The 25,925-nt window shown below is 45.6% G+C and overlaps 1 protein-coding gene across 1 annotated transcript; it reads right to left on the bottom strand.

Moving 5' to 3' along the window:
• Positions 1-1,800: 1,800 nt before the first annotated feature.
• On the bottom strand, positions 1,801-25,912 carry LOC119462179 (glutathione hydrolase 1 proenzyme-like). The gene is made up of 10 exons (XM_049672863.1): positions 25,842-25,912; positions 24,695-24,895; positions 18,124-18,246; positions 14,548-14,642; positions 12,759-12,954; positions 10,973-11,220; positions 8,001-8,323; positions 7,212-7,399; positions 4,882-5,152; positions 1,801-1,806 (listed from the first exon to the last, which is right to left on the bottom strand). Exons 1-10 carry the CDS (start codon positions 25,910-25,912, stop codon positions 1,801-1,803), a joined length of 1,722 nt encoding a protein of 573 aa, XP_049528820.1.
• Positions 25,913-25,925: the final 13 nt, after the last annotated feature.

Here is a 25,925-nt window from a genome sequence, read left to right as displayed (position 1 = left end):
CGACTAACTGGAGCAAACAGACCGCGTTCCCTTGGATGATGTGCGCGAGCTCTAACTCGATTCACAGGCGTGTTTGGTCATCTGCCACAAACCCGTTGTGGTAACACACTCGAAAAGTGCCTGCTGCGTGGTTTCACATATGCCGCAATTTGGCCACTATAGTAGTTTGGAACTACACCAAATTGTGTCAAACGCTGACTGATCGGTAACACTCCCCACGTTCGCAGTAATTCGAACTCGCGAACTTGGTCTGGCTGGCCAAACTTGGTCCGCCATCGTTTTACAGCGTAAGCTGTTATTTGGTAATGCTTTATTTGGACAATTCATTGTCTGGGATGTAGGGGCTAAAGGCAGATGCAACTGCCTTTATCGCATGTCGCAGCGACCGGTGCAATTTTTGGATGCCAGCATTAAAAAAAAATCATAAATAAGGAAGGAAGAAGATCCTTCGAAATTGCCTCAATAGCTTCTTCGTGGTTTGGTTTAGTTATGGAGTTTGTTGGGAAATGTCTATCGTTCAACAAAGTCGGAAAACTGCAACTAAACTAAAAAAAATAGCAACCCTGGGCGTCGCACTAGGCCGCATCGTTGAAATCGCATTCGTTTGAAAGGAGCTCTCTGAAAATCGCATTGCGACGCATGCGACCGCACCGATTTTTTTTCGTTCCAGTCGCAACGTGTGAAACAGGCCTTATAGCCGTATTTTTATTCACGCGTTCTTGTTGCGCGCGGTATGCAGTCGAACGCCTGTATAACGAAGCGCTTGGGGCATCCCAAATCATTCGTTACGCAGGTCTCTTCGTTGTAATGGTGGCGTACCGCGCAGCTCACAATAGAATCGGGACATAATTATTCCTTCGTTATAAAAGTCACTTCGTTGTAGAGGCGTTCGTTGAAGAGGCGCGCGACTGGTATTGGAGTGTGCGTGTAGAATCCTCAACTATAGGCTACGTCCTGAGTTAGGCTTCGCGTCGCATTGACGAATGCGACCGCTTGTAGCCGACAGGCATTTACGTGATACACGCGAAAACTAGCGGGAAATGACACGGCACCCTTTTCCTGACGCAGTCGGCGCATCATGTCGCCTTCTCGTCTTGTTTCATTCTTGTGCAGGATTGAATTTCGCTTTCATAAATAATCAATTCACGCGGTCACTTTCACAATATGTACGAATTCAGAGATCATATATCATGATGCGATTTCGTGCATTGAATCGCTTGTAATTTTAAATTGGTATTCTTGTTTCTATAGTTATAGTAAGCGGTGGTTATTGTTGACATCTCCGTCTTTATAAAGCACTGAAGGCGCAAATTAGCAGCCGTGGCTTCTTACTGCCTTCTGTAAGATATGCATCTGAGGCAGCTATTAAAATTAATTATACCAGGCTCTGGAGCTATGCGGGTCAGATCCGTGATGTGATTATGAGGCGCCTAATTGTGGAGGACTCCAGATTAACATTTTGCATTCCGCCGCTGAGGCCGATATCGAATCCACGACCTCATCCTCAAAGCGGAATGCTATGGAGTCAGCGTTCAAGCCCATACCGAGTGGCGAAATGAGTGGTTTGTGAAGTGCAGTATTATTGTAAAATGCGCACCATTAGACTATATATCTCCGTAAAAACCAGCAAGTTCACATTACATCTTGCTGAAAAGTGACTTTTTTTTTTTTGCGGGATTGAAAATTCCGGGCACTATATACGTCGGACACAAATACACGGCTGCTGTCGTTCTTTCCAGTGCGCAGATTCGTCGCAGGGCTACATCAAGCTGATAATGACTGCTAAATAATTCCAGCAAGTCATGGCTGGGCAATTGCAAGATTTATGAAGCGATGCGTTGCATTCATATAGCCGGGCACTGTCACGCTTGTCTGGGGAAAGCTGCGCTCGTACATAAGCGCGTATGCGGGCTGGGACATCTCAAGTAGTCACATCGGAAGCCGGTGCCCTCCCGTACGGAGTGCGTTTCCTGTGTGGACCCTGCCACAGTAGAAATAATCTTCTTCGAAATGTACAGACGGAAAATCGTATAGCCTCGGACTTCTGCCACCCTTGGTGCACAAACTGAACACCGGCTTCGCGCCGTCTCCCGTCCGCGGTTCTGAAAGTTACTGCTAGGAGGATTTCAGTGGCGCCCCTACTGGAGGCGCACAGCGGCTATATACCGCGTCCAAGATATATAAGCGGCCCGCTTTAAGTGACGCCCGCACGCTTTAAAGCAACAACAAAAAGACGAGACTAAAAAAAATTATAATATCGTGAAGAACACAGGTAAGTCGTCGGACATTATGGCGGAAGCAGGTCTAGTACTTCGCTTTCCTGGTCCACGCAGTGTGTTCGCATACAAAACAGACATCAAAAAGGACATCACGCAAAGAAAAGAAGCGCCAGTGGCCCCGCACAATGTATCACAGGTACGTTTGCCTCGTGTGTTCCGAAGTCCTCATCAGGCGATGCGATATAGACGCCGGGAAACATCGCGCCACAACTCTCTCGTGGGAGGCATTTATCTCAAAGTGCACTGGGGCACACACGTCGTAGAGTTCAAACTGTTGCTTTCCAGTTCGAAAGAGGGTTGCGTGCCCGAAGGGCGGTCTTAAAGATCCCTTCGCAAAGCGACGCGCAGTACTTTTTTTTTTTTCTCCCGTAGCAATTGAGACCCAACAAACTGTATCTTAAGGAGACCGTACACTGACACGAAGTATCAACAAAAGCGTGCGGCCGCACACACTTCCCTAACATTTGGAGCTCCCGCTGAGATTGACTCGCAGGACATTTCCGCGTGCGGAAGGTAGATAGATACATTAGGAGCCTCGCGGGAAAACTTTTGCCGTGGTCTGTGATTCTCTCTTTCACTCGTCGGCGCAACCGCAGCACCTTGATAGAGTGACTGATGACTGGTTTCGTTTGCTCGACCTATCTTGCGAGTGAATATGGTGGCTGCCCTTCCCCCTTAAGAGCTGCCGCGTCGTGACATACTTTTCACGGGACGGACCACCCCAGCGAGCGACCCATGCGCGTTCCGAACGGTGCCGAGTTTACTAGTGCGACCACTTCAGAAGGGCATGCGGCTTTTTTTTTTTTCATTTATTTTTTGTATTACCTGATGATTGCTTCATACTGCGGACGTCCATATTTACTTAATTCAAAAGTAAATATTTCCTATGGCCCTGACGGGCCATAGGCAGGAGTGGGTAATTCAGTGAAAAGAGAAAAAGAAAAAAGGAAGTGTGAAAAAGGAAGTGTGTATTAATAATGTTACGTGTAGCTGATGCCCAAGGCTATTTACAATTTATTTACAGGGAAGCTAACAGAGGCCAAAATGGCGACGCTATACCAAGCGGGAACACGTGGTCTTCCTTCTCCTCAGTACAGCCACGCTGTGGTGGCTGTTCCGTGTCAATATTAATACAATTCACGTAAAGAGAGGCAAGAAACAATGTAGTAATTGCCCAGAAAACGGTAGATCAAATACATTTGAAACAACTGAAATACATTATTTGCAAATAATAATAATAATAATAATAATAATAATAATAATAATAATAATAATAATAATAATAATAATAATAATAATAATAATATGCGCGGAACACTTGAGCGATAGAGAGCGGAGAAGTGTAGCCGATGCCTGGGACGAGATAACAATCCAAGAAAAAAAATATAGGTGTTAAGATTGCCCACCCATTACGGATTTAATGACTGCGCATTAATACATTCAACTGTTTTTGCGGCCCACCGCAGCGTGCGGAAAGAACGAGCTTTTTTAATGCCGTTCGTTTTACTTGCGCATTCCCTCAGTTCATTTGAATGCCGGGAGTGTCTGGGGCACCATGTTATCGACTCGATGTACAGTGCTCAGCTATTCAAGCGCGATAATCGGCCCGCGTGGTGACGGCGATGCTTTTTTGCGCCCCCAGTGAGCGCTGGGTGATCGCTTAGGGGGGTCCACATGAATGCGTCACAAAGGCCCTCAATTTTATCATATACCACAATGCATCAGCTCGGTTCCCCCGCGCCCGCCAGTGACCGACTTCAGCCACCTGGACGTGGCGACTCGGGTGGTGGACATCAGCGAGAGTGACGATTGTCGCGTGTGAATCGCCCAGCACTGTGCCTATCTTTGTCAATACCTAGCCTTCCCACGGTAAATAAAAAAAAAACACGTATTTGAATCTGTCACGACGCCGCCGAGCCTCTAATAAATAACTCGAGATGTGCCTGTTTTAAAAGAGTGCTCGCTGAAATGTGCCAGCTGTACGAATTATATACCGACCTAATCGCCATGTATATATTCTCAGTGGACCGTTACTCTCGTTCGCGTGACTTTGCCGAGTTCTCCCATGTCGGCCCGCAAACCAACTGTTCCAGAATACCTCGATTAACACTTGCTGCCTTCCTCGTGCAAATATTCTGTCTTGAGTATATGTGCAGCAGTTACTGAAACAGTCCCATTCCTGCTTTTCCCTTTATGTTTTCTTCCGTGCGTCACGATGACCCGAGTGAATGAGGGGGCCGACATTCGCAGTAAATAAATTATTATTACAAAGCCTCTGTAACAAATGTTACTTCATTAGCAAATATATCAGTATTCAGTACGTTATTGAGACCACAAAGTGAGGGCGTTTTGACTGGATATATGCGTGCATTGTGGGCACGTTAAAGATCCCATGGCGATCAAAATCAATCCGGTACCCCCCACTATACGGCGTGCCTCATAATCAAATCGCGATTTTAGCACGTAAAACTCCAGAATCCATCCACTGGATGTAAGTGTCTATCTATAGTTAGCCTTTTCTGCGCTGCAAGACATTCACCGTGACCCTAAAACAACTAGCTCGGAAACAAGCCATCCTGAATCCAGGCAAGTGAAAACAAACCTGGGCCATGCTCGTGGGAATGCGCAGTCCCCCGGAACCGGCGAGTGCCATCAGCGACCCGTTTGGTCCGAGCACCAGCATCGGAGACATGGAGGTCACGGGCCGCTTGAAGGGCGCCATGCTATTGGCGCGCCGGGCGTCGCTCTCGGACACTTCGCTGTCGCTCCCGCTGGTGTCCACCACCCGAGTCGCCATGTCCAGATCGCTGAAGTCGGTCAGCGCGTTGTTGAGCAGAACGCCCGTCTGGCGTGACATGCGCAAGCTGCCGAACCTGTGGGGTGGCCCCTTCCGTCAATAAGGGCCCGCGTATTGAAGGCAACTGTAGAATCATTCCATTCTACCGATACTAACATATGGGGCAGAAATTTTTAGGTTAACAAAGAAGCTTGAGAAGATGCTAAAGATCGGGAAACGAGGGATGGAATGAAAAATGATAGGCGTCATGTTAATAGATAAATAGACAGCGGTGTGGAGTAGAGTAAACGAAGCTGGCCGATATTTTAGTTGGCAATAAGAGGAAAAAGTGGAGTTGGGCAGAGCATGTAATGTGTAGGAAAGATAACCAATATTCTATTAAAGTTGCTTAATGAGTACCAAGGGAAGCGAAGCGCACTCGAGGACGGCGGAGAACTATATGTATCGGTTGTGTGAGGAAATTAAGAAATTTGTAGGCATACAATAGTATCTAATAGCGCCAGAAAGGTGTAGTTAGAGATCAATGGGGGAGGCTTTTGTTCTGCAGCTGACGTAAAAACGAATGATGATGATGTTGCAAGGCAAAATTGGTGAGAGTATAGCGTGTATAGATGTAGGGGAATACATACTGGTATCGTTGTTTCTAAATGGGTACGGATTTTCATGCAGTTAGGCACTACGTGTGGGTTCTTTAGAAAGGGAGCTCGGCAGTTTCCTCGGATCAAACGTGGCACCGCCGCCTTGGTGGTGCCGCAAATGCTGTTCAGATTGATTGATTGATTGATTGATTCTTAAATTCAAGTGCCCAAAAACAAACAGGCAGAAAGCTGAACGCCACACCAGAGCGCTGTATATGTTCCGCTCTGTTTCTCTGTCCGTGTGTTTTGGGCTCTCAGACGTAGGAATGCAATAAAAGCAGGACTGACCATCCATTGATTGGGTTGATTAAGCTATGGCGTTTAACATCCAAAATCACTGTACTAGCAAAAAAAAAGGGGGAAGGAATAAAGAACGCGCCCGACAGACATTCCAGATTTTCACAAAGCGGCCAATTTCTTGAAGATTATGGCATCAAAATATGATGTACAGGTGCTGTTCTCAGATGCTATCACGAACTATCACGAATGTGTGCTCGCGTGTCAGCGGTAAAGAAAGGCGCGGAGTGTAACAAGAAGTACGTATAAGGTGCTTCTCGAAATGTTCTGTCTGGGTTATGTCCCTTTACGTTGTGGAAAGGTGTGCATCGGACAGACAGGGCGGTGTATCGCTTGAGAAAGTACGCCTTGTCAGTTAATAATGGGACCGGCTTACGTATTATGCACCACTGCAAATCTTGCACGTGGGAACCACAGCTACAGCAAGCACGATTTCCTTACATAGAAGCAGGAATGCCGTGGCACGTGAACTGGTGGAGGTCTTCTATCTCAGAAACGTTGGTGAGAGATGCATCGGCGTGCCTTCGTTGTCCCTTTACCCAAATGAGTTACATCTCCTTGTTGATCAGCTATGATAATTTTTTGTGTTGGGCTGCTAAGCACGAGGTCGCGGGATCGTATGCCGGCTGCGGCGTCCGCATTTCGATGACGGCGAAATGCGAAAACACCCGTGTACTTAGATTTAAGTGCACGTTAAAGAACCCCAGGTGGCCAAAGTTAATGTAGAGTACACGGCGGCTGGCATGCCTCATAATTAGATCGTGGTGTTGTGCCGCAAGACTACCAGAATTTGTTCAAATATAATTTCGAAATGAAGGCAGGTGGTCTAAATTATTCCGGAGTCCCCCACTACGGCGTGCTTTATAATCATATCGTGTTTTTGGCACGTAAAACACCTTAATTTAATTTAACTTAATTTAATTTAATTTATTGGTTTCGTTTCTTTAACAAACAGACTCCACGGAACCTTTCGTTTTACTTTCTATAGAAGTGAGAAAACCTTGAACATTCGCTTCGAATGTGTATCGTTCTTTCTTGAGTATTCATATTCGATTCGACTCGGACATTTCGCTGCTCGAACTCCAGTTATAAGCAGCGAAGTATTAGCGTAATCATGTAACTGAGCGCCAGCGAACGCGCTCAGATGTCATTGACCTTTGGGCGTGGATAAACTTGCACAAGCGAAGGCTGGCAACGTACGCGTTGTGAAGTGTGCTCGAGATGACAAGCGCGTCTCCAGAGGGCGAGTACAGGATGAGGTTGCTGGTGCCCTTGTCAGACTGCGCCACGACGCCGCGCAGGTAGTCCTCGGGCTTTCTCGCTCTTTCCGGCAGTATGTTGTTGAAGGTGTCCGATGCGTAGTGCGTGGACAGCATATCCTGCACCTCCTGCGGCATCATAAAACACCAAAATACGCTTCACGCGCGTGCGTAAGTACAAGGACCTTAAAGGTACACTGAAGAGAGAGAGAGAGAGACAAAGATATTTGAGCTGCGTCACTAAATTACCCTAATACAAAACCGACAACGCCACTGCTGTCGTTAGAAGAGGCTTGGCAAACGAGAAAAGACGTACAAACTATGACAAGTGGCGACGCCGCCGTGAAGTTGCCGCATCAGATAGTTCGCTGTGACGTCACGAATTTTGATGGCATAAGCTTGGGCCTGCTTAATTTGTTATCTCTATGGATAGACTACATTGTATCCTAATAAACAGGTTGAAACAGTGAACTTCAAAAAGTTTCGGAGACTTTTGGTGCAGCCACGACGGCCTGAAATCGGAGAAGATACTTCGGGATCTGTAGTGTTACACTGCAAGTGCAGGCGCTCGTATTTTGGTGCGAAAAAAAATAGAACTTTGACCTTCATTTTCTCGTCTAATAACCCTTTAACGCAAAATTTGTAACAATAGAGTTTTGAAATAAGATATTATCAGTGTAAACTTATTTAGTGTTTACAGACGGACGGAGAAGACAGTGTGCATTAATACCTTCCGTATGTCGACGTAGTCGTCGTCACCGAGGTTGGAGCGCTTCTGGAGCGCGTACTTGAACGTCTCGGCCAGGTAGTGCATGTTGGCGAGTGTGATAGCGTACTGCTGGCTTCGCGTCGGGTCGTCGCGTATCCGCTTGACGTTCATGACGTTCATTATGTACGAGAGCACGGCGCCGGCCGTAGGCGGCGGCGCGGTGTACATCGTCAAGTCGCCGGCGGGTCCGCCGCGGAGCGTTGTGCGTAGCGCGTCCTTCCAAACGGGCTGGTAGTTGCCCAGGTCAGTGCCGGTCACAAGAGAACTGGTGCCGTGCGCACCTTCTGCAGAGATTACAACAAAAGCACAGCGATAAACAAGAAACCATCTGGGTATTCCTCATAAACTTCAGGGCGAACAGTACGACGCCTGACTACATTCTAAACATTTTAACACCTTTGTGGGAGTATAAAGGGTGTTTGGTTGTTTCACGGCTAACACCGTCACGTTTAACGGGTATGTAAGATCGAGACGCTGGTGGAGACCAGTGAAGGTATCTCTTCTTCTCCGACTTTTTCTGGCAAGTAAAAAATGATGATAGTTTCGAGAGACGACCCGAAAAATGCATTAAACAAAGTTTCGAAGCTATTGCTTTCAATTCTCTTCTTAGACATGTCTGTCCATCCAAGGTTGTCAGAATTATTACAGAGTTTTTCATCCACGCCTTTTCTCATCGCACGTCTATATTTAGAGCTATTTGTCGAGCACTAAATTTTTGTAAACTCCTAAAGGTAGGGGTGTTACCCATGGGACAAGCCAACACCCCTTGGGGCCGGGTGTAAACATTTTTTAGAGTGATCTCGCCTTGACCACTGTACGATATGTGCTAAAGGCAGGCCACAGGATCATGCATTTATACGAGCCCACCCACTCTCACGCACTGTCTGAAGACGCTCCCTCTCATTGGTCGCACACAACCATTCTGTTTGTTCTCACCAGTGAGGAAGCACAGTTTTCATCAGCAAGATGCATTGACGGACTAGTTAACGCAATGCGTGTTAGCAATAAACTTTTTGGCGCAAGCCGTAGACGAAGTTGGGAAACAGAAGAAGGGGCTACGCTAAACAGACGTCCTTATTGCATCACGCCCTTACTTATTAAGAACCAGCTATGAAGGGTATTTTATTGTAGTAGTAATTATACGGACACTGGAGGTCGATTCGCGCCGTTGCCGTTGTCGCCGCCGTCATCGTGCTGACCCGCTGTCGACGGCGCATGGGCCGCTCGCACGCGGAAGGTTAGGTCTCCAGAGACGCGGAGTACGTTTGGCTGCAAAAACGACGAAGCCAAGTGGACGCACCGCTGAACCAGCACGATTGTGGAGGCGGGATAGCGTACTGCCTTCCGCTGCTGGTATGACCTTTGCCCGCATGCACACTATACCATGTGTTGCTTTTTGCAGCGAAGCTGTATATGGACTAGGTTCTGATCAAAAGTGCGTGCGTCGCACAGTAGCCTATGTATGTAGGTTCCTAACACAAGTGTCAAAAACATTGATGGATGACCATTACGCCACAGTCTACCCATCGATCCACCAATTAAGGCGGATGAAGGAGGATTAAGCTTGATTAGGGTGGAATAAATCGGATTAGGGTAAATTAGGTCTGATTAAGATGGATTAAGGTCGATTAGGATCGATTAAGGTGTCTTTGTCTTGATGCTCTAATTGTACATATACTCGTATAGTAATATATATATATATATATATATATATATATATATATATATATAATTTCGTAATTTTAGAAGAACACAACAGCTTCGCTGGTCGTCCTTCTTCACAGAGTGGAAGGGCACTAAGTTTTTTAGCTGCACCAAATTTTTAAATATTGCCTGTGGCAGACAGCACAATTCTAACCCTTGATCTAAATTACTCAATGAGGCGGTCATTACTTCTACGAGAAATCAAAATTTTTCTGCGAGAAATCAAAACTAGGTGGGTTTCCTGCGAAATTGTATGCAGAAACAAGCAGATCGTATTCCAATCTGTCGGGAAAAAGAAGAAAACTACGTTGCCTGCGCTGTACATGCACTGTACTGAACCAAAAGTAGACAGAGTCAAAATTTGCATATATTTCGAAACAAGGATGCATAAATTTTCGACGGAAAAACTGACATCATTATAATGAATCCGAATAAAGCAATAAAGAAGGCTCCATGTGGAAATATGATTGCACATGAGCGTTAGCCTTGCGGTTCACCAATTTCTGTTTAGTGAAGCAATCTTCTAGTGGCCGTGTATTATGGGATTCCTGAAAGCCAATAGACTATAGCGTACTTGCTATAGGGCTAATTGGTGTTGATCCATGACGCTTGACAGCGCGAAATGGGACATTGTGTGTATTGACATTCTTTTTTTAATTTTTAGTGATTCAGTGATAACGCTTGATAATCGACTGATTGGCGTATCCCAGAAAAACAATAGCCAAATCTACTACTTTTACAAAATTTTGCACTTTTTTCTCCAAATTTGCACGAAATATATTACATTTTCTGTAGTTAACTGCAAAAGCGCGATCCACTTTTACTGCGCATTAGGAACGAGCCATATGGGCCATGTATTTCATGTTTAGGTTTAAGCACAGAGCCAAAAATACTGAACATTTCAGACATCTCGCATGAGGCGTCATCTGAGGCACTTCCAGACTGGCTTGAAGGTCGGAACTAGACACCTTTTCAACAGTTATGGTGTTTGAGATTCACTGTGCGTCGTGTGTTGCGTTACTGCTTCACAGATGGTGCATTCTAGAACTAACAATGAACACTGGATCGTGTGCCGGCAAAAACTATACGTGTAAGATACCTCTTTTGCCAGCGGAAACGAAGCTACTGTTCTCTACAGAATTTTCACGCAAAAATCTACTATAACTTTTTTTTTAGGATCTGTGGCAACACTGGTCATATGGGTTTGCCAGAAATGTGGAGATGCATACCGCTTATGAAGTCCCTAGCGTCGCCGGCGGTCAGATCTTGGATGAGGGCGTCCCCTATAGTGGTGTTCCTTTCTTTGGTCACCGTGTAGAACGTATTAAATCCTTTCTCGGACAGTGTCTTGAGCGTCCGAGACAGAGGCGGATTCCGTAGTAGTTGACCTTCGCGGTACAGGTCCTTAGTGTATGTATTCCAGAAGACGGGCCTGCGTGTTTGCGGTCGAGCGTCATACGATGATGCTGTGCTGCCCCTGCAGTGGTCTCGAGTAGACAAAGCAAGCACAGAGAACCAAGGAGTATTGAGAAAGCCGCAGCGCGGCGAAAAAAAAAAAAAGAAAGAAGGGGGCCACGTAATTCATGCGCACATGTTTGAATCAATATAGGAAGTGAAGCTTTCCTGAAGCGGTTAACTAAACGCCGTAAGACTAAATACGATACGCACGATTGTATTTATTGTCCTTCGCAACGTGTTATCTCATGCGATCTCTGTGAACCGCGCATGCCACAATTTTATTGTCACGCAATGTTTATGTGTATGCACGGCACCGTTCACGTACAAGCTATACCGACATGCAAACTACAGTTCATGATATAATGCACAATGTGAAATGTCGACGCAGTGATGTCGCGAGGACCAAAGGGGATGATTGATGTTTAACAGAGACAGAACGAGATGCGTACGGGGGAGAGTAGTACGACGCGGTAGTAAGATTGAATATTATTTGCGCGTTTCATTACTGCTTATTTCGCCTATAACGAAAACTGGCGCGCTCACGTGACACATGTATATTTAAGGTGCACTCAAATCAAGGCACGCTGTAGCGCTTTTGCATCGCGCCCCGTACGGCCGGTAATGAAACCTGCGACTTGTGCTCAGCAGTATAATGCGACAGACACGTGACTCACAGCGCGGGCTCTTGAAATCTGCAATTGAAACGAATTCCCTAAAGTAATTGAGAATGTAATTGGTGGATTTAGTGAACAGTGATTGTCGCGCCATTTCTGATGTCCGTTGGTGCGAAAAAAATGTCGCAAGAAATAAAAAGCATCTATCTTTACAACGAGCTCTGTATTTGTAACCATTTCTATGCCTACCCATTGAGGGAACCCATCCGTCCGTCCTTTTGCGCATCCGTCACGTAAGACTATCGCTTTAAAGATAGGGCCCGCAGCACCGAGCGAATTTACCTTCGTGCTTCCTCTCGCTTCAACGTGAACTAATTAAGCGGCGAGAACACAGTGCACACGCAGCTATCAGCACTCGGCGCACTCTACCCCCATCGCAGATCGCTTTCAAGATAGGGCGGCCGCGCCATACGCCGCCGGATTACGGTTGATCACGGTTGATAATGGTTCGCATCGAGAGGAAGCAGCGCCATCGACGACGTCTACGTACTAGGTCTACCAAACGTGACACTGTCCAATTACGTTGCATACTACAGCACGCATTACCCAGTGTTCATCTTCCTTGAAGTAGCGGCATCATCCAAACGCACTATAATATAACATGAGTGAGCATTGCTACTATACTCGCCTCTTCGTCGTCGTCGTCGTCTTTTCTTTACTTTTGGTATTAAAGATATCTGCTTTTGCGAGCCTTTCGCGACGCATCCACTTATATTTCAAACGTTAAATTCCGCACGGAGGCCTGCTCTGTGTACACACTATATAAACTTTACTTTTTTTCGCTGGCCCGAAATTTTGTTGTAGTTGGCCGTCAATCTGCTCGCGCGAGAGAACAATCGGTTCCATTTTCTCTCGAGACACCGGGGATGGCATGGCTGCTTACTTGAGCGTGTCCTCGCGCTTAATCTGTTCGCCCATGTACTTGATGGCGTTCGCCAGCCCCTCGTCCACGTCGACGCCCTCGGAAGCCTTGTAGTGGGCCACCTCGAACAACTTCTCCCACTGGTACGTCGAGCCAAGCTCGGAGAGTAGAGCGTAGTAGCCGTACAGCGCCGCGGGTACACCCACGGACTTCCAGCCTGGCAGTCAACACAGATGCTCTTATGATGACGGCGATATAATAAGGACGATCATGTCTGGATAAGGAAGACAGTGGTGTGGATCAGAGAGCAAACGCGGGTAGCTGACAATGTAGTTGACGTCAAGAGGACGACATATAGTTGGGCTGCCGATGTGAAGCGTACATAGGGCAGATAAGAGGTGCTCTATTAGAATTACAGAATGAGTGTCAAGAGGAGGGAGGCGGGGTTGGGGACGGCAGAGAACAAGGTGGTGTTTTGAAATGCGAAAACTTGCATGCATAAGATGGTGTCAACTGGCACAAGACAGGGGTAATTGGAGATCGCTGGTAGAGGCCGTTGTCCTGAAGTGGACGTAAATAGGAAGATTATGATGATGATTGTGGTGATGATGATAATGATGATGGTTGCATAAGTGACTGGCGATATAGAACTTGCTTTGCGACAGCAGAAAAACGGCAGTCATATTTACTGGGTCACGGGTTGTTCGAAGGACAAATTCCAACTGCCTCAGGGCAATTTCACTATGTTGTTCAAGATCCGCAAGAAAGCAAAGGGGGAAGTCTCAGAGACTTAAATGCATTCACTCCCTTTAGATTTGTACCTGCACGCTAAGAAACACAGTCTTATATCCTCCGTAACGACCTCGTAACCACCGTTAATTTTAAAGTAAATTTTTTTCCTACGGCCGCCGATATCCTATCAACGTTATGAATCCGATTGTATTGCCCACTGCTGAATTCCACTAATACAGAGCTAACGACGCCCCGCCCCCCTTTAATGCCCCTATGCATCCACCTACGCAGACCAAAATTAGGTAACAGGTAACCACACGAACCACCCTTCGGCCGAATTTAGCACATAAATCGACGCACCGTCGTCTTAGTGGTGCTACAACAAATATGCGCATACAAAATACGTACGATGGGCCCGATCGCTAATTAGGAGCAGCATGACATGGCGGAGCAGCGACTAATTGCGACGCTATAACAGCTTGTCCCCAACGGGGTTCGGCGGCACTGAAGTACGCCATGCTTGACCACGGTATACAGTTCGTCGTGTGAATCCAGCAGACAGCGCTCTTGGCACTGCCGCCTATGACAAAATATAGGGAGTTTCTCGGCCGTACACGCGGACACGTCCAGTGCAGGGTGTCACTAAATCTCGCGAAAGTGAAACTACGAAAGTGATCGCCCGAGAATACCACGCCATGTCTTGTGCGACCTACGACGAAGCCCCTATAGGTGTGAATACAAATATGAAGGATCCACTCTTTCTTGAAAGCAGCCGTGAGCAAGGAGGAAATTGCAGGAGCCTGATTGCAGAAAACCGTATGCACACAACAGACAGAGTATGTTCCTTCATGTGGTTGTGACCATCAAAGTCATTTAATTTTTTGCAAAAAGGAGACCACGAGAGACCTTACATAACCGTAGGACAGCGCTTTTGCTGGAACGTCAGCTCAACAGCGAACAAATGGGGTTATGATTCGAGAACAATGAAGCATTTTTTTTTATCTTCACAGTTCTTTTGGTGTTTTCTTCTTTTTTTTTAATTTTTTGCTCAAGCTTACGGTGAAAGGATCTCACTCACCGCTGCGCAGTGCCTTGCTGTCGGTGAAGTTCTCACGGCGGGCAGACTTGGGAGCAGTCTCGGTGGCAATCAGCACGCGGGCTCGTTTAGTGATTCTGAATGTGAAAACATTACGAGCGTATATAGCCCTCGCTGTCTGTGGTAGCGTTGGAGCGTCACTGAGCTCGTTAATTGTATTACGACTGCACAATAGGTAAGGACGGAGCTGAGCGAAACAATTAAGCACTAACCACAAAGAAATAAATAACAGCAATACATTAAAATAAATAACATAGCCTATAATAATAATAATAATAATAATAATAATAATAATAATAATAATAATAATAATAATAATAATAATAATAATAATAATAATAATAATAATAATAATAATAATAATAATAATAATAATAATAGCGGCCACGCATAAGATTTTTATGCTGAGCAGACAATCATAAAAGAGAAAATTCAGTTTCAATGCGTTTCGAGTTGTCGATTAATTCACTCTCACAAGAGAAGTGGACAATTCATATTCATAATGCAAAAAAAAAAAAAAAGGTAACGCGTGCAGACACGGACAGAAGAGAAGACAAGTGGACAACACAAACGCCATTTGGCGTTTGTGTGCTGTCCACTTCTCTTATCTTGTGTCCGTGTCTGCACGCGTTACCTTTTTTTTTTTGCATTATGAATCCTTACCAACTAGCTCAACCTTCTGTCGTTTTAATTCACTCTCGCTGTGCGATATCCTAGCCTCCTGGTTAGCTCAGGTAGCAGGAGCGACCGTCCCGGAAAGGTGTTGGTTCCGGATTCGATGCCCGGAACATGGACATTGTTCTCACACCGCGACGCTTTCTTCCTGAGAAACCCGTATTGAATTTGCTCTTTAGCTTCGTGCTACATTCGAGTGGATCGCCATTTTCCATTTCGTGAACCATCCTTCACCTTAGTGGCGTCCTGCACAACTTATTTCCCATATTCAATCAATAAGTGATGCGAACGGCTGTGTATACAGCTGTACAAATATCGTCGTTCTGTACCAGCCTATCTGTCGGCAGCACCACGTAACCAGATGTGATTGAAATTGAATGACAAGAACTCGGAGAATCGGGGCACCTGGTGGAGAGTGCCTTTCACCTCCTTTATGAGGGAGTAACTGCCTGCCCTAGAGTTTCTTACCATAATTACTATAGATATAAAAGGGGGGGCGCTGCAGTCGTTCAAACACCGTGGGAATTATGGATATATAATATACTGATATCTGTCTACAATCGGGCATGGCTTCGCTGAAAAACACAATATGGCCTCTTTTTTTGCCCTAGATTACCGTTCAGTTGTGGTGCGCCTCACACACCTTCCTCGCACTATTTCTGCCAAGCAGAGAAGTGTTTTTCATTTGCATGTAATTCACTTCAACAACAAATTACCAGTTCACTCGGTGAAAAAAAAAAAAAGAAAAGAAAGAAAAACGTGAGCAAGGAGCGGTCCAGCTCTGACAGGGCATGTAATCACCGTTTTTTTTTTTTTTTTTGGAACACTAATGCTAATTAGGTGTGACAAATGTGTGGCCATCGGAATAGGGCTTTCTTGTGGAGGAAGCAGAGAACTGGAGCCAAGTGACTTCATAATAATGCGAGACCCGGAGCAAAAGAGTTCCTCGCGGTCTAAATTTCAAGAAAAGGAGCGGATGAAAGTGGACAACATTCTTGAGCCAGCACCGCTTATCTTAAAACGAAAGGCAAGGCTGCAAATCAGCATATCTTCGAGTTATACGGCGCGCACGGCCATGGACTACCATTCCCAAGGAGGCCGCGGTTGTCTGCCAGTTTTAGTTTTCGGCCGCGACTATAACGCGTGCGCGGTTCCTAAAGAAGCAATAAATATAGCATAACATTTTACGACATAACTACACGGCACCAGAAGACACGTCGTCGAAGAGTTGCGCTGACTACCCTGCTTCGAACTGCTTAAAGCGTTTCCTTTCTTATTCCGTGGCGAAAATGGCTGCAGTCAAATGTTTTCGACTCGCTTATGAGCGCTAACTACCTCACAAATCATCGTACCAAACAATGAATCGATTCAACTTATCTCGAAAAGTGAACCGCGTGCTGCACAACCAGATCGAAATGATTGCGCATGCCAGCTATACTCGCCGTAAGGACCGAATGGAACACCGAAATGGGCTTTCGAGAAAGCGTGGCCACTCGGTGAAACTCGATCAGTGTGAAATAAGCGCGCCCATTCACTGAACGGGCTCGCGCCACGTCTGCAGCTGCTCTTTCTTGTTGCAGGTATATTTCTTATTCGATCACAATCCAGAAAGACAAGTGAAAGGGTAGTAGACCTATAGCGTGACTCTGTGCGGTCTTGTGGATTGCGAATGAGCGTTCTGTCGACGGCCACATCTTTTTACTGTAATCACCAGCCGACGCAAACGCACGCTGGGGTCCCGAATGTCTTCACGGAGATTTCGAATCACTCTTTCGGGTGGGGGTACTCGCTAAGCTCGCTATGGACGTGGGCTTGGCGAGTTCCAGAGATAAAGTGCTCCCATTTGCTCAGCTTTTCTTCCTTATTATTATTATTTTTTTATGTTTGAATCTAGGTCATGATTGTGTCCGCGCTCATAGCTCCATGCAAAGAAAGAAACGTGGGTACGGAATACAAGTATGCAGGACAAAATCAATGACACGTATATCACTTTGCCCACGATACCATTATACCACAACCAAAATCCCGTTCGAACTTTCCGCCATTCTTTCCTTTGAAATAACCACCAATAAACTGATGTGTTCGAAGCTGCAAACTGTATGAAAGTCTTGACTGTGCCGCAGGTTCTTGTTTGTTTTCTGTTCGCGCTGTTATTATAGGTGACCGAGTAAACTGGGGCCAACAAGCAGATATCTCCCTGAAAACGATCACGAATAAGCGCCGTGTATTGTCCAAAACTGTACTGCCCGCTTGAATTAAAACGAAGTTCGCATTTTGTGCAAGCCTCAGGAGTTGGTCAAGCTTTGTTAGAAACATATAGTAAATACAGTGGAAAAAAAATTTGGCTGAAAGCAATTATAATGAAAGGTTTCAGGTTACCCGTTTAATTTCCGACAATATCTATCCATACGTCCGTACTGAAGTTGTACACATCTGCCACCTATAAATTTGACAGTTGGGGGGGGGCTCATAAAGGTGAGAACGGCACACCCAATTACTGCTTTCAGAGCCACTTCTACACAATAACTCCCACCTCCCCTAAGGAAACAAAATCAAACCATCGGACCCCCCCCCCCAAAAAAAAAAAAAAAAAAAAAAAAAGAAAAAAAAAAAAAAAGAAAGAAACGACACGAGCACCCACTTGGGAGCTCTGCGAGCGACCTAATCAGAACACTTAGCAGTGCGACGAATTTTCCAATTTCGTAGCTTCGTTTGTGTCATTCCAGCATTTTGTTTCTCCCGCGTGTAACGCGCAGCTCAACTATGAATGGTAGGTACAAAAAATAAAAAAGAAAACAGAGGCAGCAGCTCGGATTTGCCAAATAGAGGCTGGGCTGATCACGCTCGGGCGCCATTGTTTTCAACGACGTTGAAAGTACTCACTTGTGATAGTACAGCGCCACGAATCCACCGCCGATGCCCGACGCGTGCGGGTGCACGACGCCCATGCAAAGCATGGTAGCCACGGCGGCGTCAGCCATTGTGCCGTTCTTTGAATACACCTCCCTGCGTGCATAGTGGACGGTGAAAGCACGAGTCTATTACGGCAAACACCATTCAAGTACGCTGGCGTCAACCATTTACTATACTACACTTTAGCGCGCCAAACGAAACGCAGGAAGAAGCGCTGTAATCCCTGCGGTTATTAGTGATGGCGCAAGTGCAGTTTCTTTTCATTCGGTTGGACCAGGTCATTTTAAGCGAAGCTTTATAGGCTCACAAGTGGTGGTGGTGGTGGTGTCACGCTGAAAAGTGGGGCCGATCCTGGTGATAGTGCAGAAAGGGTTCAAGCTCAATGGCACATATACCAGGGACAAAAACAAAGAAAGAGAGGGAGAAAGCAAGAAACAGAGATAGAAAGGTAGAAAGAGAAAGAGAGAGAGACAGAAATAAAGAGAGATAGAACGAGAGAACGAAAAAGAGAGAGAAAGAAAGAAAGAAAGAAAACCACCAGGAAGCTCAGATACATACACGAAAAGCTTCGCTTACCCCAAATTTCTCGACAGGGGAAGGGCTGGTGATATTTTTTCTTTTTTGTTAATTGCGTGGATCACAGGGGTGGTTTCAGAATTTTATCAAGGAGGAGATCCTCATCAAAAAGATGGTGAACGGGAAAGAGGGGAGGGGGGGGGGGAGTAAGGGCATACTGGTGCGCGGTTGACAGTGTGATAATTTCTGCTTTCATTATAATTTTGTCACGTAAATGATCGGGTTAGCTTTTCTTGCATCATAATTGCGTGAAGCGCGAATGTCTAAAGCAGAATGACGCAGAAACCAGAGCACGTGACGACGAGTTTCAACTTCAAACTAGGGTGGTTTATTTTGAAGTGACACTTGTAAGATACAGAGCTCCGAAGAACAAAACGGAAAACCAGAGAGAACACGGAAACATGTCGAAAAACAGAAGAACACATGACTATGTAAAATCATCATCCATCACTGCACGCATTGTTATCCCTTTCAGGCCCAAATTAATTCTGTTCATTGTAAAAAATTGGTCTTTACAATTTGAGGTGTGCATAATCGTGGTAGCTAAAAAAAAAAAGTCTGTGCTCCCACTTTTCAATCAAAACTTATTAAATGATTCCGAATGGAATCAGTGGGACTTGTGGACTTGAAATGCGTCCTTTCAAGCAATACGTGAAAAGTCTATTTTAGATAAAACTTTTAAAGAAATTTTTTTCTTTGTTGAGGCAGATGTGTGTGCCACTTTTATCGCACCGAATGCGGAAGTAAGAGCACATTCTTCTCTATTTTTTCTAGTTTCTTTTCATCGGATGAATCAATGTCACCTCGAGGGATCAGCACAAGCTTCTCGACTTCTTTATCCAATAAAACTCACATGCGCTGATGGTCGCCATCTGTTCCGAAAGAAAATGTTCGCGTATTACGGAGGGATTCCCCCCCCCCCCCCCCCAAAAAAAAAAAAGTTTATCTACATGGCATAAGCTCATATCAACAGCACAAAATCACAACAGCGCAAGGCTCCACCAATAATACAGGCTCCTGACGCGATAATAATCCATCAGGTAACACGCACCCAAAACATGGCCAAGTACGGCATGAAAACGCCGTTTGAGCGCGAACAAACACGCGATTTAGTCAGTCAGGTAACGTCAATCGAAAATGTATCGCGTGAGTAGTCGGGGCCGCTACGTCGCAATGATTCCATTTGGAATCATCAAGATTCGCAAAGTTCTCTGGTACCCGCAAATACTTTTCGTCTAATAAATTTACTGCGAAGGGATAGCATAGCACCTAATAGTCCAAATCCAAATGTTCGAGACAAAAATAATTGTCGTACCGCTGCACGGTGAAAAGAAGAGGGGATCTCAGCGAATGGCGGGAACAGTGCGTGCGGTTCTTTATTTTTTCGTTCAGAGGTGGCTGCACTTCCTTGAGTCTACCACCTTGCCAGCACATGTAGAGCAAGGGCTAAATATGAGTTGTAGCGTAAGAACAACTTTTTTTTTTTTTTTTTAACCCGGGGTTGTCCACTGAGCTACAAAATTGATGATACCATTTGGAATCACTGGGCCTTAAAGGGTTATACGTCGCACTGTTAGGTAAAGAATTGTTGGTTTTTGAACACACGGGGCATGCGCTCAGGTGCATTACCTGAAGAAGCGGACATTCAGCAAAGATAAAAAATTTTTCTTCACCAACTACGTCCTGCGCTGAAGTGGTGAAGATAACTTTTATCTGTGTCGAATGTCACGTCAAGTAAAGGTGTGTCACAGACAGTTGGGTCCCTCGTTTTTGCAAGCATGGAAACCTTGCTTGCAATATAGTCAGATTCATCATCATCATCATCATCATCATCATCATCATCAGCCTATATTTTATGTCCACTGCAGGACGAAGGCCTCTCCCTGCGATCTCCAATTACCCCTGTCTTGCGCTAGCGTATTCCAACTTGCGCCTGCAAATTTCCTAACTTCATCATCCCATCTGGTTTTCTGCCGACCTCGACTGCGCTTCCCTTCTCTTGGTATCCATTCTGTAACCCTAATGGTCCACCGGTTATCCATCCTACGCATTACATGGCCTGCCCAGCTCCATTTCTTCCGCTTAATGTCAACTAGAATATCGGCTATCCCCGTTTGTTCTCTGATCCACGCCGCTCTCTTCCTGTCTCTTAACGTTTGTCCTAAGATTTTTCGTTCCATCGCTCTTTGTGCGGTCCTTAACTTGTTCTCGAGCTTCTTTGTTAACCTCCAAGTTTCTGCCCCATATGTTAGCACCGGTAGAATGCAATTATTCTACACTTTTCTTTTTAACGACAGTGGTTAGCTCCCAGTCAGGATTTGGTAATGCCTGCCGTATGCACTCCAACTCAGATTATTGGCTCACATATACTACATACTGACTATGAAACTGCGTAATCTATAGTTCGACGAAAACTCGTCAGGCGAAGGTAGTAAATGGGGAAAATAAAATGGTCAGTCATCCAAGTACTTGGTGCCTCTTCTATAGGTGTTTTTCTTCAAGCTAGCCCTTGGGCACCAATGCTGGTTTTATTATCACCAACTACGAACCGCTTTCGCTCACATGAGCTAGACACCAAACATAAACAGCGAATTAGCTTTAAAAGGTGTTCTCTAAAAATAATATTTTCGTACATTGAGCAAAAAATTCATTAAATTACGGGGTTTTACGTGCCAAAACCACGATCTTATTATGAGGCACGCCGTAGTGAATGACTCCGGAGATTTGGACCATCTGGGGTTCTTTAACGTGGACCTAAATCCAAGTACATGGGTGTTTTCGCATTTCGCTCCCATCAAAATGCGGCCGCCGTGGCCGGGATTTGATCCCGCGACCTCGTGTTTAGCAGCCCAACACCGGTACATCGAGCAGAAAAATGTAGATTACTTTTCCTTCCTCTTTCATTTCGCGCGCAGAAATGAATGTCGGTACAACAAGTGAGACGTCACGCATCTAGAAATATGTGCTATATTGAAGATTTTGGGGCCGTTGCTTCTTTTTAACTTTTCTTAGTCGCTGTAATTCTAAAATGAATGGGATAGCCGGCCCTTCGATGACCCATCTTTCCACGATCTCATCATTCAGTAAACAACAACAGACGATATCAAGATACATGACGTCATGCACAGCCGGTGCATCAAGGTCAGGAAAGCGCCATCAGCCATATTTCGTTTTAGTGGCCCGAGCACCGAGTGGCATTCTTGTTTATTGCGCAGCAACTTCTGGTTAGGGACTGACTTCCGGTTTATCACAGAGGTGGGACGAAATTAAAGATAAATTATAAAAAATAAAAAAACAGGTAGATATCAATGGTTCTACTTATGCTTGATGATAGATATCAGAGCACAGGTTTAGTACAGTAAAGAGCTAATTAAGTGTCAGGAATAATTAGAGACAATTACGGAAAGTTTACTTGCCGTATACCAAAGCACACAATAGTACACTTTAGATACCCACCGCATCAGTACAGGTTGCCGTGAAACTCCAAGACTAGAAGTGACGTCATCAGTGACATCACACTTAAACCAGGGGTACCCGTTCATTGCTAATTAACATAAAACAAGCTGATTAGAGCTACAGACCACCTGACACAGAGTGAACGCCTGCCTAACACAGCGGAGGGGAGACGTCACGCCCTTCTCTATCGCTTCTCTCAGGCGCACACCTGCTCCGTCGCCCGTTACATGCTCTCACGTCAGCGGCGGAGGGGTGCGTAAGGTGCGCTTCATGCGCCGTCCGCTAGGGGGCTACGCGTCGCGCCCTCCTCACCCTCCTTACGCTCCCTCGCCTGCTCCTCTGTGCATGGCGGTTTCCCGCGTGTCCCATTCGCTCACTGCTCCAAGTTTGGTTTCCCGCCCTATATCAGTGTACACCAACGCCGAGGTGCGAGTGCCACTAGCAGACACCGAGTCAAGAATAAGAGTCGTATCTCTTTTTTTTTTTTTTTTTTGCTTCTTCTCTGACTTAGCAAGCCATGTTTCACAATAAGAGTGACCGCTTTACTATTAAATGCGAAGCATTTCTTGGCGAATCTTCGCCACTTTGTCAGTATCTATCTATCTAGCCGCCTACGTCGTGGTGCTCTCATGGTCGTTTCGTTAACTTGGTATTTACCAAAATTGGCATAGTATGACAAGAGTGTATGATGAACATAAATGATAGGTCATGACGTGAATATTATGACATGTGTCTTGTAGTTCATGAAACAGCTGCCTACGTCTTGGTGCTCTTATCGCCGTTTCGTTAACTTGGTAGGTACCCAAATTGGCGTTGTATGACAGCAGTGCATGACGAACATAAATCATAGGTCATAACATGAATGTCATGACATAAGTGTTATGTAGGTCATGAAACAGCCGCCTAAAATGACGATGACCCAGCGAAAAAAACATTAACATTCAAAAACCACTGAAAGGGATTCGGACGTGGGTACCAAGGGAAGGAAACACTAAAGGATGGTGCTAGAAGACCTAATCATGAGCATGACTCAGAAAAAAATGACAATGAATAGCGAGAAAACATTAACACTCAGAACCCAATGAAATAGGTTCTGGCGTGGGTACTAAGTGAAGGAAGCACTAAAGGATAGTGGTAGAAGTCATAGTCCTGAGCATGACTCAGCAAAAATGACAATGACTCAGCGAGAAAACATTAACACTCAAAAACCACTGAAATGGGTTCGGACGTGTTTGCTAAGTGAAGGAAAAGCTAAAGGTTGATGGTCGAAGTCATAGTCATGAGCACGATTAAGACTATCGACTTAAGGTCCCTTAGGCCTAGCTAAAGCGACTCCTGAGGAACTTGTGACATGAATGTCATGACATGCGTGACAGCCGCCTACGTCTTGGTGCTTTCATGGTCGTTTCGTTAACTTGGTAGGCTCCCCGCACACTGCTTCGCCGCATAACATCGATTCCCACAGGGCGTGGGATCTGCGGGCTTTTATTACACAAACGTAATTTAGTAATACAACTTAAAATTTGTTGTACTCTGTTCCTTTGAGGGCCACGTCGGACACAAAATGTACAGCAACATCACAACACTGTTCTTGGATAGTGTCGATAGCGGCCAGTGCTTTGAAAGCCTCCGTAAGGGGGACAGTGTCAGCCGTTTCACTTGTACGTGTGGCGTCACAAGTTCACGGGGCGGGCAATCCTAGAAAAAGCTGAATGATATAGTCTTTGCTACTCGATCGGAATCGAGAAATCGCTATTCTAAATTGTCGAATATTCACATCGGTTCCAATGTAAGGGGTTACAATTCTACAATCTCGAGGGCGAGAGATCGATTCAGGTGAAGTCTGTTTCCAATGCTTCTTCTGCGAAAGAGCCATGATAACAGAAAGCAGATAACAGAAAACAGTTGTTTCCCATTTACAAACTCCTCAATTGACATGGATGTCCTGTTGTGAATGGCATTGCGTGCATGTATCAGATAACGTGAATAAGCCTCTTTTTTTTTCTTTTTTTTTATCCTAAAGAACTCCACATGAACTTCATATTTCGTTTCGTTTTGTTAAGAACAAGAAAATATTCGAAATTCGATTCGATATTCAGAAATTACTGTTCGCGAATATTCGGATTCAATTCGAATCGGAAATCTCGCTATTCCAACGCAGCTGTAGTCGGGTACAGCTTTAGAAGACAGCGGCATTTGCCCCTCAAAGGCGGATGCACACGAGCCCCCACCACTAGGAGCGTGCTCTAGATTGACGTCATGAGCCGGACGGCCGGTGACTCCGCCGATTGAGAACGTGGCAGCCCGCGCTTCGATCTGGGCCGAGTCGCGTCAGCGGGACTATAATCTGGGCGGGACCCCTCCTGCTTTCTTAAGTTATACTCGTTCACTGGCTGCAAGGCAAAAAAAAAAAAAAAAACACACACACACACAAAAACGGCCTAAAATTTCTCTTTCTCGCGCTTAAAACCCACGTCGCGCCATCTTGTCACGTCTATCTGTATACAACCTTGGTATGTGCTTGCACGCAGGTACGTCGGTGATGACGGCCCAGCGGCTGTACTGTCCCAGGCTGGACAGTGATGGGTCCGGCTCCCTGGCGCCGCCGCCGGCGAAGTAGAATACGAACAGCACAAGCGACACCAAGCCCAACAAGGTAGCGACCACCGAACCCGTTCCGTACAGAAACTGTCGTCGGGCGCGGATGGCTCTGCGTGACACGCGATCAGCGACGATTTAACAAAATGTATACGGCAGGTCCAGCATGCTTGTTGGAATATCCAATTCCTGAGCAATACTTTCTCGAAACGTCTAAATTGAATTCTGTGCAAAGATAGACGTGGTACCAGGGTATCGTCGCTTCTGTCGCGTACGTCATCAGTTTATTTTCTTACCTTTTCAGAGTGGTTGGAAATGGAACTACAAGCACGATCGTTCTGTTTTTCAGCAAGATTGATAAATACGTCCATGCTTGCAGCGTCGAAGACGCCAGGCAGTGCTTACAGACGGGCAATTTGCTTTGCTATACAGATCACCTATATAATAACGTGCGTAAGAGCCGAAGATGGCGGCGCAAAAGAGAACAAGTCGTCACACATACAATCAACCACAAGATATTACAGACCACGAAATCTGAGAAAAAGCTGAATATCTCCGCAGCCTCACAACGAAGCCTGGTATTTGCAATTCGGGCCTCGACTAACATATGCGTAGAACACTGTCGTATACAGTTTTACTGGCTACTGCTACAGACTGCTCGGGAATTGAACGTTTTCTGATATCCTGTGGTCAGTAAACTTTTGTGACTGACTGTACATTATGGGCACGCGCGCGCAAAGAGGTTAGACAAGAGCCCCTCGTTTCAATATAAGCTACGCCGTTTTAGAACAAAATAGCTAAGAAAGCGAAGAAAATTAAGAACAAGAGGACACGAATGAAAAGTATAGGACACACACCTGTCCTGTCCTCCTCGTTATGTCTTATTTTGCGCTAAACTCAAGCTTAAATCATAAACCACCTAACCCAGCAGCACGTTATTACTAAGCCACTCCATACATGCCTTACATAGCAGACTCGTTAAGCAGGTGGTTCAGAAAAGAAAATACTTGAGGCAGGCGTTCTTAATGCCACAGGATGACGGAAATGCATGCACGTACTCTGCTATAATCCTGGACGAATCTTCTGCGTTCTCCCCTGTCTCATGGTGCTCGTCATCTTCAGGCCGCATGTTGACGGGAGGA

This window comes from Dermacentor silvarum, chromosome 8, assembly GCF_013339745.2.
Source record: "Dermacentor silvarum isolate Dsil-2018 chromosome 8, BIME_Dsil_1.4, whole genome shotgun sequence".
In the NCBI taxonomy this organism is placed as follows: Eukaryota; Metazoa; Arthropoda; class Arachnida; order Ixodida; family Ixodidae; genus Dermacentor; species Dermacentor silvarum.
The sequence above is the reverse complement of the archived record's forward strand: the minus strand, read 5'-3'. Positions and strand labels throughout refer to the sequence as shown.

What these genes read in the sequence shown, in the direction of transcription:
- LOC119462179 (XM_049672863.1), bottom strand. Translation starts at nt 25,912, where the DNA reads ATGCGGCCTGAAGATGACGAGCACCATGAGACAGGGGAGAACGCAGAA. An exon ending in GTGGCGCTGTACTATCACAA is followed by an intron (nt 14,643 to 18,123) that starts GTGAGTACTTTC and finishes TTTCACATTCAG; the next exon opens with AATCACTAAACGAGCCCGCG. An exon ending in AAGCGCGAGGACACGCTCAA is followed by an intron (nt 11,221 to 12,758) that starts GTAAGCAGCCAT and finishes AGACCACTGCAG; the next exon opens with GGGCAGCACAGCATCATCGT.